General features: G+C 43.4%; 1 protein-coding gene across 1 annotated transcript in view; it reads left to right on the top strand.

The window, feature by feature from the left end:
• LOC140733157 (CSC1-like protein 2) overlaps window positions 1-15,686 on the top strand; it is a gene marked incomplete at its 5' end in the record, with an annotated part of 101,887 nt that extends 86,201 nt beyond the window's left edge. Inside the window, 3 exon segments of the mRNA XM_073056088.1 lie at window positions 32-144; window positions 1,202-1,264; window positions 14,626-15,686. Coding sequence (XP_072912189.1) covers window positions 32-144; window positions 1,202-1,264; window positions 14,626-14,823 — 374 coding nt within the window.
• Window positions 15,687-16,063: the final 377 nt, after the last annotated feature.

Here is a 16,063-nt window from a genome sequence, read left to right as displayed (position 1 = left end):
TGCCTAAGTCCCCTCTCTCTTGCTCCCCCAGGACTGAGTGCACCAACATCTATCTTCACCTTCACCGTGGTGATCCTCACCATTGTTATCTGCATCGTTCTGAACTGCACAGACTATCTTAAATACTTCGCCATTAACGTGATGGTAAGCTGATGGGTCTCTGGGTGAGAAGGCAGCAGAGGTGCTGTGCTCCATGGGGCACTCTGACTATGGTGGTGGGGGTAGTGTCAAATATCTTGGTCAGACACACACATAACAGGATATATAACATATTTCTTTCTCAGTCAGCCTGGACATATTGGTCTAAAAAGGCCCATCATGTATACACTGCAGAAACCCATCAAATACTGTTGCTAATTTGATAAGGTCAAAGTCACCTAAAATTACAGGTGCACCATAAAGCAGACTATTGCAGTGTGAATGCAAGCCCTTACCTTCCCCTCTGACCAGCATACAGCTAGTCTTGTCACAAACAAGGGAAAATCTGCACCTGCTGGAATCCTGGACTACTACCTTTGAAGTCCTACCTTTTGATCTCCCTCCATATATTTCAGTTTGCAGATCTCAATTGCTTTTTCTATTCACAGGTACTACAACCATAAATTGTTCACCTGTTTCCTCCAGAAAATCTAGCAGCTGCAATGAGACATCCTTGGACCTTAAGGAGGCAAGATACCAATCAAGAGACTTTTGTGGCAGCATAAAACCCTATCTCTTCCCTTTTTGATTGAATCCATTACTATAGCCCTTCGATTCCTTTTCCTTACTGTACAGCAAAACCATCCGTGCACTACACACATGCCTACTGCTACCTTTTCCTGAGAAGCTATCTTTCCCCATCAGAGATGAATAATCACAGTGGATTCCTGCACTACCTGCCTTTTCAACTGAAATTACCTATTCCTGCATAGACAATCTGCAGTATGACCACCGCACTGAAAAAAATCCATGGAAATCTCAGCCTTGGATGTTCACCAGTGAATCTGTCCATAATTTCAGCTGTGATGTGGTTAACCAGCTGATTACACTTGCAGTGTCCATTATGCAACATATGCAACATTATGACAACATATGGACACTGGAAGACGCATCACTGGCAAAGGAAAGAGGGGTGGACAGGGTCATGGGATCTGAAAACAGTCCCACTCTCATGTAGGGTGTTTTTGCAGAGTGCTCGTAACCAGCATCTGTCCTTTTCCAGGCAATGAAGCTGCTGACTGAGGAGACGGAAACAGAAGGAACAGCATATGCCTGGCAATCTCGAGTAAGTACAGTAACAGGTCAGCGATAGACAGCAGGCAGGTCACCAGTGGGCACTAACAGCCTACTGAGATCCTTTGTAATAACCTGGGAGGAGTGTCACCATTTTGATGACTAAGAAAAATGGTTAGTCCAATTGACAAATGCAAGATGTGTGTCATTAAGAAGATATTGGTGAAGATAATCATGGCTATAAACAGCAACACTGAGTTAAGCCAACACTCATGTACTGAACTGGTGATTGGAAAGTACCCAACTATGATACCGACAGGGTTTACTGAACTTCATGACTTAGATTTGTGGCACAGCTATTTGTGTGTCTCCTAGCCCTTCAATACACCTAAAACAAAATTGCAAGATTTAGTCTACTGGGAGAGAATTTGGGACCAATTATAACACACTGCAAAAAGCTAAAAAGGACCAAGAGATGCATTTATGTTGAATGGCCTCACATGCTATAAGCACCAATGATTCTATGACATTGTAATACTTAACTGGGTATAGGATAATCCATTTAATTAGTGCAAAAAAAACCTATTCTCAATATCAAGCAGCAGTGCATAAAGGTAATAACTAGACTAAGCACTGATGACCAAGTTCTACTTCAAAACAGAGAGGTTCTACTAAACTGTTGTCAAACTCTGGTTGAAATAGAACAGTACAGCACAGGAACAGGCCTTTCTGCCCCAATTGTGCCGACACAATACCAGATTAAACAATCTTTGATCCATATCCCTTCATATTAAAAGCAAAAAGGAACCAGAGAATGTACAAAAAATATCAGGGATGATCACAAAATCTGGAAGGCACTTCTATGTGGAAGTGCAAGCTGCTTTTTCTTTAAGCATGGTCTAATGGCGTGTTTAAGATCATGAAAGCTTTCATGAGTCCCAATACTTCCATTTGTGAGACCATCAATACAAAGCAGTTAGAAAAAATCCAAGAGTGAATTCAGAAAGAACCCAGTGGCATGAAAAACAGTTCTGGTGAATAGTGTTAGAAGCTTTTTAAACAAGAGGTAAGATGTAAAGAACAAGAAAATAGAAGATTGTGTTGACTGATTGCGCTCAGGATGGGAGAATGCTCACATAGAGCATAAATAATGTTTCTCTGATTCATGAGACTGCACATGTTAGCATCTGGTGCAACAATATGCAGGAGCTGCTCAGTGGATCAAGAAGCATTTGTTTGGGGTGTGGGGGAAGGACTGTTGCAGGGCTTCGATCTGCAACATTGGTAATTTTGCCCCCTCCCCACACACATGCTGCTTGACCCAAGTTACTCTAGTAGATGGATTATTAATCTGTTTCTATGCTCTACATTGCAAAGTTTAACAGAATTTTGGAATGGGGATTTGTAATATTCCCACTCAAGAACTAGATTAGTTATAATTGTGAACCCTTCTCCAGATCAATTCTCCAGCCTCCAGTTGCTAGTCAAGTCACCATCAATGCCAGAATAGCTCCTTTACAGGGAAATGTGCAAGATGTGGTCTACTTGGTGCGTTTACAGAGGATGGATATTGGTTGAGTTGGTTTATGTGTGGAGAGAAGTTTGGAAAATGGGCAAATTGATGGGGTGAGATAGAGATTGACGATCCAAATCATTTTTAAGGGCCATTAACTATGTTGATTGAAGGCACTGGCATCTTTGAAGACAGTGCTAAAATTTCTGTTCTGTTCTGATCACTTCTAAAGCACAGCAAGCTAATCCAAAGATGAAAAGCAGGAAACTGTGTGGCAGTATGTGTTTGACAGCCTAACTTAGATTTTTTGTTTGTTTAAGATTTATCAATCCTGGACCTTCAAATTTTGTCAGGGTCTACATCAATTAACATGCCACAGTTGATGCGGAAACATTTGCTGCTTTAAAAACTAATTTAAATTTTGATTTAAATTTTCAAAATAATTCCACAAGCTTCAGAACATTCAACAAGTCACTGCAAACACTGGGAAAGTGGGAAAAATTATGTTACAGAGAAGGGAAGAGGTAGAAAGCAAACAATGCCTGTGATAGTGTGCCTCATCCAATCTGTTTCTCTGTTGTATCTGCCCTGATGACAAGATTTTCCACACCAAATCCTTTAAAATGTTTTCCTTAGTATTAAACCATGAGCTGCCAGAAGAAGTGTTTGGAGTTACGTAGTGTCATCTAAAAAGCACTTTGATAGGTGTATAGAGTGGTAGGGCTTGGAGGGATATGGGTCAAATATAGGAAATTGGGATTAGTTAGTGGGCACTAAGATTGGCATGGATTTGTTGGGCTGAAGGGCCTGTATTCTTGCAGTATTGTTCCATGTCTCCTTTTATCATCAATAACAGGACTCTTAGCCACATTCCCTTATTGCTCACTCATACTAAGAAGAGACTTTCTCTCATCTCACCTTCGACTCCAACAGACCCCAAAGTCAGTTATACAGCATGGGAAAGATGTCCTTCAGCACATTCACATTTGTGCTGACCAAGATGTATATTCCAGCTAATGCATTTAGACCATAAGACAAAGGAGCAGAAGTTGGCCATTCAGCCCATCGAGTCTGCTCTGCCATTTCATCATGAGCTGATCCAATCTCCCCTTTTGTCTCATTCCCCGCCTTCTCACCATAACCTTTGATGCCCTGACTACTGAGATACTTATCAATCTCTGCCTTAAATACACCCAATGACTTGGCCTCCACTGCTGCCCATGGCAACAAATTCCATAGATTCACCACCCTCTGGCTCAAAATATTTCTTCTCATCTCTGTTCTGAATGGGCGCCCTGCAATCCTCAAATCATGTCCACTTGTACTAGTCACCCCCACCATGGGAAACAACTTTGCCACATCCACTCTGTCCATGCCTTTCAACATTCGAAATGTTTCTATGAGGTCCCCCCTCATTCTTCTAAACTCCAAGGAGTACAGTCCAAGAGTGGTCAAACGTTCCTCATATGTTAACCCTCTCATTCCAGGAATCATTCTAGTGAATCTTCTCTGAACCCTCTCCAATGTCAGCACATCCTTTCTTAAATAAGGAGCCCAAAACTGCACACAGTATTCCAAGTGAGGACTTACCAGTACCTTATAGAGCCTCAACATCACATCCCTGCTCCTATACTCTATTCCTCTAGAAATGAATGCCAACATTGCATTCACCTTCATCACCACCGACTCAACCTGGAGGTTAACCTTAAGGGTATCCTGCACAAGGACTCCCAAGTCCCATTGCATCTCAGAACTTTGAATTCTCTCCCCATTTAAATAGTAGTCTGCCTGTTTATTTCTTCTACCAAAGTGCATGACCCATACACTTTCTGATACTGTAATTCATTTGCCACTCCTTTGCCCATTCCCCCAATCTATCCAAGTCTCTCTGCAGACTCTGTTTCCTCAGCACTACTGGCCCCTCCATCTATCTTTGTATCATCAGCAAACTTAGCCACAAAGCCATCTATTCCATAATCTAAATCGTTGATATACAACATAAAAAGAAGCGGCCCCAACACGGACCCCTGTGGAACACCACTGGTAACCGGCAGCCAAGCAGAATGGGATTCCTTTATTCCCACTCTCTGTTTCCTGCCAATCAACCAACGCTCTATGTATGTATGTAACTTTCCTGTAATTCCATGGGCTCTTGTTTAGCAGCCTCATGTGCGGCACCTTGTCAAAGGCCTTCTGAAAATCCAAATACACAACGTCCACTGCATCTCCCTTGTCTAGCCTACTTGTAATTTCCTCAAAAAATTGCACTAGGTTTGTCAGGCAGGATTTTCCTTTAAGGAAACCATGCTGAGTTCTGCCTATCTTGTCATATGCCTCCAGGTACTCCGTAACCTTATCCTTGACAATCGACTCCAACAACTTCCCAACCAGCGATGTCAAGCTAACGGGTCTATAATTTCCTTTTTGCTTCCTTGCCCCCTTCTTAAATAGTGGAATGACATTTGCAATCTTCCAGTCCTCCGGAACCAGGCCAGAATCTATCGATTTTTGAAAGATCATTGCTAATGCCTCCGCAATCTCCACTGCTACTTCCTTCAGAACACGAGGGTGCATTCCATCTGGTCCAGGAGATTTATCTACCCTTAGACTATTCAGCGTCCTGAGTACTTTCTCTGTCGTAATTGTGACTGCGCATATTCCTCTTCCCTGACACCCTTGAATGTCCAGTATATTGCTGATGTCTTCCAGTGAAGACTGATGCAAAATACTCGTTCAGTTCCTCCGCCATCTCCTTATCTCCCATTACAATTTTTCCAGCATCATTTTCTATCGGTTCTATATCTACTGTCTTTTTATATACTTGAAAAAGCTTTTAGTATCCTCTTTGATGTTATTTGCTAGCTTCCTTTCATAGTTCATCTTTTCCCTCTTAATGACCTTAGTTTCCTTTTGTAAGCTTTTAAAAACTTCCCAATCCTCTGTCTTCCCACTAATTTTTGCTCCCTTGTATGCCCTCTGCTTTGCTTTTACTTTGGCTTTGACTTGTCAGCCATGGTTGCATCCTTTTTCCATTCGAAAATTTCTTCTTGTTTGGAATATCCTGTCTTGCACCTTCCTCACATCTCGCATAAACTCCAGCCACTGCTGCTCTGCCGTCCTTCCCACTAGTGTCCCTTTCCAGTCAACCTTGGCCAGTTCCTCTCTCATGCCACTGTAATTTCCTTTACTCCACTGAAATACCGATGCATCGGATTTCAGCTTCTCTTTCTCAAATTTCACAGTGAACTCAATCATGTTATGATCACTGCCTCCTAAGGGTTCATTCACTTCCATCTCTGTGATCACGTCTGGTTCATTACACAGTACCCAATCCAGTACAGCCGATCCCCTAGTGGGCTCAGCAACAAGCTGTTCTAAAAAGCCATCTTGTAGACATTCTACAAATTCTCTCTCTTGAGATCCAGTGCCCGCCTGATTTTCCCAATCCACTTGCATGTTAAAATCCCCTACAATTATCATAACACTGCCCTTTTGGCAAGCCTTTTCTATTTCCTGTTGTAATTTGTGGTCCACATCACGGCAGCTGTTTGGAGGCCACCAGGGTCCTTTTACCCCTGCGGTTTCTTAGCTCAACCCATAAAGATTCTGTACCTTCCGATCCTATGTCAACTTTTTCTAATGATTTAATATCTTTCTTACTATTAAAGCCACGCCACCCCCTCTACCTACCTGCCTATCCTTCCGATACACTGTGTATTCTTGGACGTTCAGCTCCCAGAGACATGCATCCTTTAGCCACGTCTCAGTGATGGCCACGATATCATACCTGCCAATCTGTAACTGTACAACAAGATCATCCACCTTATTCCTTATGCTGCGTGCATTTAAGTATAACACCTTAAATCCAGTATTTGGTACTTTTTTCATTGATTGCACTGCAACTTTATTGCATTGCAACTCATCCCAATGGCTGCAAATTTGCTCCATCACCTGCCTGTCCTTCCTGACATCCTTATTGCTCACTACCTTAGATCGATTTATGTTTTCCCTCTCCTCCGCTCCATCATTCCAGTTCCCATCCCCGGCCAAATTAGTTTAAACCCTCCCGCCAGGATATTGGTCCCCTTAGGATTCAAGTGTAACCCGTCCTTTTTGTACAGGTCACACCTGCCCCAAAAGAGGTCCCAATGATCCAGAAACTTGAATCCCTGCCCCCTGCTCCAATCCTTCAGCCATACATTTATCCTCCACCTCATTCCATTCCTACCCTCACTGTCGCGTGGCACAGGCAGTAATCCCGAGATTACTACCTTTGCAGTCCTTCTTCTCAACTGCCTTCCTAACTCCCTATATTCTCCTTTCAGGACTTCTTCTCTTTTCCTACCTATGTCATTGGTACCTATATGTACCACTTCAGGATATCGTGGACGTGATCAGAAACATCCCGGACCCTGGCACCAGGGAGGCAAACTACCATCTGGGTCTCCTGATCGCATCCACAGAATCGCCTATCTGACCCCCTAACTATCGAGTGCCCTATTACTACTGCCTTCCTCTTCCTTTCCCTACCCTTCTGAGCTCTGTGCCGGAGGCATGGCCACTGTTGCTTCCCCCAGGTAGGCTGTCCCCAACAGTACTCAAACAGGAGTGCTTATTGTCAAGGGGTACAGCCACTGGGGTGCACTCTAGTACCTGACTCTTCCCCTTCCCCCTCCTAACCGTGACCCACCTGTCTGCAACTCCTCTCTATCAACTACTCACTCTCCCTGACCAGACAAAGGTCATCGAACTGCAGCTCCAGTTCCCTAACACGGTTCCTTAGGAGCTGCAGCTCGGCGCACCTGGCGCAGATGTGGACGTCCGGGAGGCTAGGAGACTCCAGAACCTCCCACATCCGACACCGAGAACAACAAGCTGCCCTCACGCTCATACTTCCCCTTTCCTCAAATAACAAGAAAAACTGAAAACTAAACCTGTCTTGCCTCGCCTGCTTCTGCCTAAGCCCGTTGAGCCAAAGTCCTTAAGCCTACACTCTGCTCCCGGCTCACTCCACTGCCCGCTGTTTAAGGCTGTGTCCTTTTAAAATCTTCCCTGCTTCACTGCCCGACGTTACGTGCTTGCGCAGTCCCGACTCTCTTAACTCCGATGAGAAGAAGAAAAAAAATCAAAATGGCTCCCGCCGCACTCCCGTTCTGATCCTCCGACTTCCTTCTTCAAGATTTCCCAGAACTTGACCCATATCTCTCTAAACTCGTCATCAATATACCTGTCCACATAATGTTCTAATTTTCCCACCTCAATTATTTCCTCTAGACGTGGTTCCATATATTTACCACCTGCTATATAAAATAAAATGCCCCTTAGGTTCTTACTAAGCTTTTCATCTCCAACCTTAATAACTATATGCTCTAGTTTGTGAAGTCTACTGATTATCCTTAATTTCTAACAGGATTCAGACGTTCTTCCCCAACCATCTTCTAGAAGGTCAAAGGGGCACACGATATAGCAGTAGTTAGGGCCACCACCTCAAAGCTGTCATGGTCCAGGTTCAATCCTGACTTCTGGTGCTGTTAGGAGTGTTGACATTCTCTCTGGGTTTGCAACCAGTTGCTTCCATTTGCACCCACTGTAAATTGCGTCTAGTGCAGATGTGTGGAAGGAGAGTCTAGCTGCAGTTAAGACAGAATATTTCACAGGGAACTAATTGGGGTAGAGATTTGATAGGTGTGCAGTGACTCCATGGGCCTTTGTTGTAAAGAAATATATACGTGCATGTATTTCCACTGCAACTTTCTCATTTCTCTGCATCTCCAACCATCAGTCCTCTTCTCTCTGCACAATATAACATGGAAACAAGCTCTTCAAACTAACTTATCCATTTTAAAATGTATGTATTTTGGGGTTGGCGCAGTGGCGAAGTAGTTAGCATAATACCATTACAGCACCAGTGAGTTCAATTCTACCGCTGTTCATAACAAATTTGTATGCTTGTCCTGTGACTGTCTGGGTTTCCTCCCACACTCCAGACTTGTGTTCACAGGGTAATTGGTCACATGGATGAAATTGGGCAGAAAGGCCTGATAAGGTACTGTATCTCTAAACTTGTCCTTCTGATCAAGGTCCCTACCTCAGTTAGTCCCATCTGCCTGTATTTGCCCCAGGTCTCTATCTACCCATGTATTTATCCAAATGTTTTCCTTAAATGTTGTTATACCCACCTCAAACAATAGCTCTGGCAGCTCGTTCAAAGAGTATGTGCAATTACCCTGTCAATGCCCCTCATGATTTTATACACCTCTGTAAGGTCACCTGTTAGTATTTTACATCCCAAGGGATAAAGTCCTGGTCTGCTCAACCGCTCTCTGTAACTCATCCTCATATCCTAGCAACATCCACCTAAATCTCTTCTGCACTCTGTCCAGCTTAATGACACCTTTCGACTTTTCCCTTCCCTTCCCTTTGCAACCAGCCGCCTTTGCCCAGTCCCCATCAGCTGTGGCTGACTGTCCTGTCCTGTGGGCTCCTCCTCGAGTTCATGAAGTAATGTGAACTTCTGCAGGCCTTCCAGCCACTAAATCTGGCTAGGCTAGGCTAGGTTAAATTAAATCTGATGCATGCTTGGCAACCCACATGCAAAGAATGGCAGACATTGGCTCCTAGGATACTCTCTCCCCATATCCTGGAATGTGGGTGTCACTTGACAAGGCCAGTATTTATTACTTGCCCTAGAAGTGGTGAGCCTCACCAGTCTTTATATTGAAGGAGCTCCCACAGTGTTACCCAAAACAGTAACTCTGTAACCACTATAAGTTCACTTAGAAAAAAACATAGAAACATAGAAAACCTACAGCACAATGCAGACCCTTTGGCCCACAAAGTTGTGCCGAACACGTCCCTACCTTAGAAATCACTAGGCTAACCTGTAGCCCTCTATTTTACTAAGCTCCATGTACCTATCCAAAAGTCTCTTAAAAGACCCTATCATATCTGCCTCCAGCACCGGTGCCAGCAGTCCATTCCACGCATTCACCACTCTGTGTATAAAACTTACCCCTGACATCTCCTCTGTACCTACTCCCCAGCACCTTAAACCTGTGTCCTCTTGTGGCAACCATTTCAGTCCTGGGAGAAAGCCTCTGACTATCCACATGATCAATGCCTCTCATCATCTTGTACACCTCTATCAGGTCACCTCTCATCCTCCTTTGGTCCAAGGAGAAAAGGCTGAGTTCACTCAACCTATTCTCATAAGGCATGCTCCCCAATTCAGGCAACATCCTTGTAAATCTCCTCTGCACCCTTTCTATGGCTTCCACATCCTTCCTGTAGTGAGGCAACCAGAACTGAGCACAGTACTCCAAGTGGGGTCTGACCAGGGTCCTATGTAGCTGCAACATTACCTCTCGGCTCCTAAGTTCAATTCCATAATTAATGAAGGCCAATATGCCAAATGCCTTCTTAACCACAGAGTCAACCTGCGCAGCTGCTTTGAATGTCCTATGGACTCAGACCACAAGATCCCTCTGATCCTCCACACTACCAAGAATCTTATCATTAATGCTATATAACTGCCATCATATTTGACCTACCAAAATGAACCACTTCACACTTAACTGGATTGAACTCCTCTGACAGCCTTCCACACTATCCACAACACCTCCAACTTTGTGTCATCAGGAAACTTACTAACCCATCCCTCCACTTCCTCATCCAGGTCATTTATAAAAATCACGAAGAGTAAGGGTCCCAGAACAGATCCCTGAGGCACACCACTGGTGACCGACCTCCATGCAGAATATGACCTGTCTACAACCACTCTTTGCTTTCTGGATCCACAAAGCAATGTCCCCTTGGATCCCATGCCTCCTTACTTTCTCAATAAGCCATGCATGGGGTACCTTTATCAAATGCCTTGCTGAAATCCATATACATCTACTACTCTTCTTTCATCAATGTGTTTAGTCACGACCTTCCCTTTACAAAGCCATGCTGACTACTCCTAATTATATTATACTTCTCCAAATGTTCATAAATCCTGCCTTTCAAGATCTTCTCCATCAGCTTACCAACCACTGGGGTAAGACTCACTGGTCTATAATTTCCTGGGCTATTTCTACTCCCTTTCTTGAATAAAGGAACAACATCCGCAACCCTCCAATCCTCCAGAACCTCTCCCATCCCCATTGATGATGCAAAGATCATCGCCAGAGGCTCAGCAATCTCCTCCCTCGCCTCCCACAGTAGCCTGGGGTACATTTTGTCCGGTCCCGGTGACTTATCCAACTTGATGCTTTCTAAAAGCTCCAGCACATCCTCTTTCTTAATATCTACATGCTCAGGCTTTTCAGTCTGCTGTAAGTCATCACTACAATCACTAAGATCCTTTTCCATAAGATCTTAAATATGAATAGGTACTGAAATATTCATTAAGTACCTCTGCTATTTCCTCTGGTTCCATACACACTTTCTCACTGTCACATTTGATAGGTCCTATTCTTTCACATCTTATCCTCTTGCTCTTCACATACTTGTAGAATGCTTTGGGGTTTTTCCTTAATTCTGCCTGACAAGGCCTTCTCATGGCCCCTTCTGGCTCTCCTAATTTCCTTCTTAAGCTCCTTCCTACTAGCCATATAATCTTCTAGATCTCTAACATTACCTAGCTCTCTGAACCTTTTGTAAACCTTTCTTTTCAACTAGATTTATTACAACCTTTGTACACCACAGTTCCTGTACCCTACCATAACTTCCCTGTCTCATTGGAACGTACCTATACAGAACTCTACACAAATATCCCCTGAATATTTGCCACATTTCTTCCGTACTTTTCCCTGAGAACATCTGTTTCCAATTTAAGCCTCCAATTTCCTGCCTGATAGCCTCATAATTCCCCTTACTCCAATTAAACGCTTTTCTAACTTGTCTGTTCTTATCTCTCCCCAATGCTATTGTAAAGGAGATAGCATTATGATCACTATCTCCAAAATGCTCTCCCACTGAGAGATATGACACCTGACCAGGTATTATTTAATATACTTTATGCTTTCAAGCCTGTTCCCACTTTAAATACGTAATTGGATCATCTAAATTCAGTCCTGGTTACAGCATTCTCTCTCTCTCATTATTCCTCCAAGCCCAAAGAAGGGGAAGGATTTAAAAAGGAACCTGTGGGGCAACTTTTTACTCATGCCCCGCACACCCCAAGGGTAATGGTAATATGGAATGAACTGCCAGGAGAAAATGGTGGAGGCAGATACAATTATGATGTTTAAAATACATTTAGACAAGTACAGTACATGGATGGCAGAGGCTTAGAGAGACATGGGCCAAATGCAGGGAAATGCAGCTAGCTCAAGGAGACTTGATCAGCATGGATGAGTTGGGCTGAAGGACAGTGGAACAGCAATGGCAGGTATTCTTGGGAATAATGTACAAGGTGCAAAATCAGTTCATCCCCCAGAGAAGGAAGGATTCAAAGGGGGGAAAGGTGCCTCAGTGGTTGACAAAGGAAGTCAGAGACAGCATAGCATTAATAAAAAGGAAATATGACAGAGCTAAGGTGAGTGGGAGGACAGATGATTGGGAAGTTTTTAAGGAACAACAGAACTTAACTAAAAAGACAATACGGGGAGAAAAAATGAGGTACGAACGCAACCTAGCCAGGAATATAAAGGAAGATAGCAAAAGCTTTTTTAGGTATGTGAAGAGAAAGATGATAGTTAAGAACAATGTTGGGCCCTTGAAGAATGAATTGGGTGAAATTGTTATGGGAAACAGAGAAATGGCAGAAGAATTTAATGAGTACTTTAGATCTGTTTTCACTAAGGAAGACACAAGCAATCTCCCAGATGTATGGATGGGCCAAGGACATAGGGTAACAGAGGAAATGAAACAGATTGACATTCGGAAGGAAACGGTGATGAGAAGACTGATGGGACTGAAGGCTGACAAATCCCCAGGTCCAGATGGTCTGCACCCTAGGGTACTAAAGGAGGTGGCTCTGGAAATTGCGGATGCATTGGTAATCATTTTCCAATGTTCCTTAGATTCAGGATCAGTTCCTGAGGGTTGGAGAATGGCTAATGTTATCCCACTTTTTAAGAAAGGAGGGAGGGAGAAAACAGAGAACTATCGACCTGTCAGCCTGACATCGGTGGTGGGAAAGATGCTGGAGTCCATTATTAAGGATGAAATAGTGGCATATCTAGATAGCAGTGATAGGATTGGGCCGAGCTAGCATGGATTTACCAAGGGTATTTACCAAGGTGAATGGGTGTTTCTCAGAATGGCAGGTGGTGACTAGTGGGGTGCCACAGGGCTCGGTATTGGGACCACAGCTGTTTACCATTTACGTTAACGATTTGGATGAAGGCATAGAAAATAACATCAGCAAATTTGCTGATGATACTAAGCTGGGTGGCAGTGTGACGTGATGAGGATGTTAGGAGAATTCAGGGTGACTTGGATAGGCTGGGTGAGTGGGCAGATACTTGGCAGATGGCGTTTAATGTGAATAAGTGTGAAGTTATCCACTTTGGGAGTAAGAACAGGAAGGCAGATTATTATCTGAACGGCATAGAGTTGGGTAAGGGAGTAATACAAAGAGATCTCGGAGTCCTTGTTCATCAGTCACTGAAGGTGAATGAGCAAGTGCAGCAGGCAGTGAAGAAGGCTAATGGAATGTTGGCCTTTATTACAAAGGGAATTGAGTACAAGAGCAAGGAAATCCTTTTGCATTTGTACAGGGCCCTGGTGAGACCACACCTGGAGTATTGTGTACAGTTTTGGTCTCCAGGGTTAAGGAAGGACATCCTGTCTGTAGAGGAAGTGCAGCGTAGATTCACGAGGTTAATTCCTGGGATGTCTGGACTGTCTTACGCAGAGAGGTTAGAGAGACTGGGCTTGTACACGCTGGAATTAAGGAGATTGAGAGGGGATCTGATTGAAACATATAAGATTATTAAGGGATTGGACAAGATAGAGGCAGGAAATATGTTCCAGATGCTGGGAGAGTCCAGTACCAGAGGGCATGGTTTGAGAATAAGGGGTAGGTCATTTAGGACAGAGTTAAGGAAAAACTTCTTCTCTCAGAGAGTTGTGGGGGTCTGGAATGCACTGCCTCGGAAGGTAGTGGAGGCCAATCCTCTGGATGCTTTCAAGAAGGAGCTAGATAGGTATCTTATGGATAGGGGAATCAAGGGATATGGGGACAAGGCAGGAACTGGGTATTGATAAGGAATTGATCAGCCATGATCTCAAAATGGCGGTGCAGGCTCGAAGGGCCGAATGGTCTACTTCTGCACCTATTGTCTATTGACCTGTTTCTGTCTTCAGTTCTATGACTCCATGAACAATAACTATTTTCAAGACACTTAGACAATAACTTGGGTTCAGTTGCTTTGCTGTATACAGTACTTGTAAATGTCACAATGTTCACAAACATTCAGTGGCTACCCTCACACTGACAACTGTGACTGCCCAGAACAAGCAATAGGCCTCATTGGATGCCAAAACCATTCAAAGACAGCCCTTGTGCTGGAGCCATAGCAGGGTCAGGCTGGAACAAATGCCAGATCATTGGGCAAGCAGGCCCTCAATTACAGGACTGTGGATGACCCAGCTCACTGACTCAATAATAGCATTTACTTTTTGCTTTGCTTCTTGTTCAGTGGATGATCTGGGGATGGGGGGGGCGGGGGGAGTCATTGGCAGCCCAGAACATTCCAGTGCTGATCACAGGAGAACCAGAAATGAAGGGGTTTTGTTGATCTTACACACTTAGGAGGTGATGGAATTTGTCTACATTCTACAGAGGCTAAAGGACAAGACTGGGTGCATTTATCATGAGCAACACCTGCAGCTGGAGAAAGGGCAATGCACTTTGTAAAGACCAACATTTAAACTTTGATCTTCTTTCTCCCCATTCTGTTCCATGACAGGCCTACGTCCCAAAAGTCCTGCGAGCAACTAAGACAGAGCAGAGCCACCTCAACTCAGAAATCTATCCAACATACGGTACCATTGGAGATGGCAGTCAGGAAGAGACCCACTCCCCATCTCCAGATGATGTTACTCCTCTGGACAATGTTGATAATGATCAAATATATCTAGTAGATAGTGGAAATGGAGAGAGATAAAAAAATACAGCTGTTTTGAAAATGAACTAAATCCAACTTCAACTGCCCACCTACAATACTGTTCTGTTGGTTGTGGCACAAGAAGTACTGATGTATTAGACTGCTCATTTACTTGAACAACGTTACCACAAGCATCCAGTGCCAATGGAGATTTTGTTGCTATGGTTTTCTCAACATACACATAATTTCCATGTTATTTAAAAAGGTAATTCAACTCTTACTTCATGGCTGCCCTGAGGATTAGCATTAGTGACTGTTAACGTATGCAGTTAATCCATTTGGGAAGGATCCTTAAGAAGGTTTCAGAATTTTGCACATTTTCCTATTTTTGTGCAGTGTATGAGAGTCAAAAGATGGCAACCAAATGCATGGGCAAGTGGTGTCTCTCTCAGTTTGCAGAGAGGAGTTAAAATTGTATTGTTAAGGCGGGATTGTGATGCAGCCCTGGTGTGTTCCTCAGTGTAAAACCCCAAATATGTTCAATTTTGGGCACTAACTTTGGAAATAAAGGAGCATAATCCTGGGGAACCTGTGGTAGAAAACAAGTGCTGCTTGAGTTCATTTAGTGCTGAGTGCAAGGGAGAGGGGAAATCAACAATAACATAACAATTTTGTCACTAATCATGAGTGGTTAACATAAAGGTTGGACTGTTTAATTCTTGTCTTCCAAAGGAGTAGTAAAAAAATGTGAGTAAATTTAATTCTGATGATGTTGATATTTATCTGGGACAATTTTTGGCTTGATGCCCCTTACCTGTCATTTCCTGGGTTACATTTAGCTGTCCACTAGTTGTGTAACGTGTCATAATTCCAGGCCATTGCTGACCGACACTGCGACAGAAATAAATGCAGGTTAGCAGAGATCCATGAGTGAAGCCTTCTTGGAGTTCTGGAAATTGAGTTACTTGCTCTATCCAACAAATTAACAAAAATATTCATAGTGCAACAAACCATATCTGAAGTGTGTTTTGCTTCATGGCACTGAAGTAAATACTCCATTTTGTTTGTATGGAGTAGTCAGTTATCCCAATGAACTAACTTTGCTGGGAGTAACTAAATATACCTTTTGGTATCCAACTGAGTTTCATTCAACAGGAATGAAAACAGGAATTCAACACATGGAGGACCTGAGAAGCAAATTTTTCCACACAGATGGTGGTGGGTATGTGGACAAGTTGCCAGAGGAAATGGTAGGGGTGGGTACAATAACAACTTTTAAAAGATCGGTGGATGGGAAATA

This window comes from Hemitrygon akajei, chromosome 9 (assembly GCF_048418815.1).
Source record: "Hemitrygon akajei chromosome 9, sHemAka1.3, whole genome shotgun sequence".
Classification (NCBI taxonomy): Eukaryota; Metazoa; Chordata; class Chondrichthyes; order Myliobatiformes; family Dasyatidae; genus Hemitrygon; species Hemitrygon akajei.
This window is presented reverse-complemented; position numbering and strand designations above follow the sequence as displayed.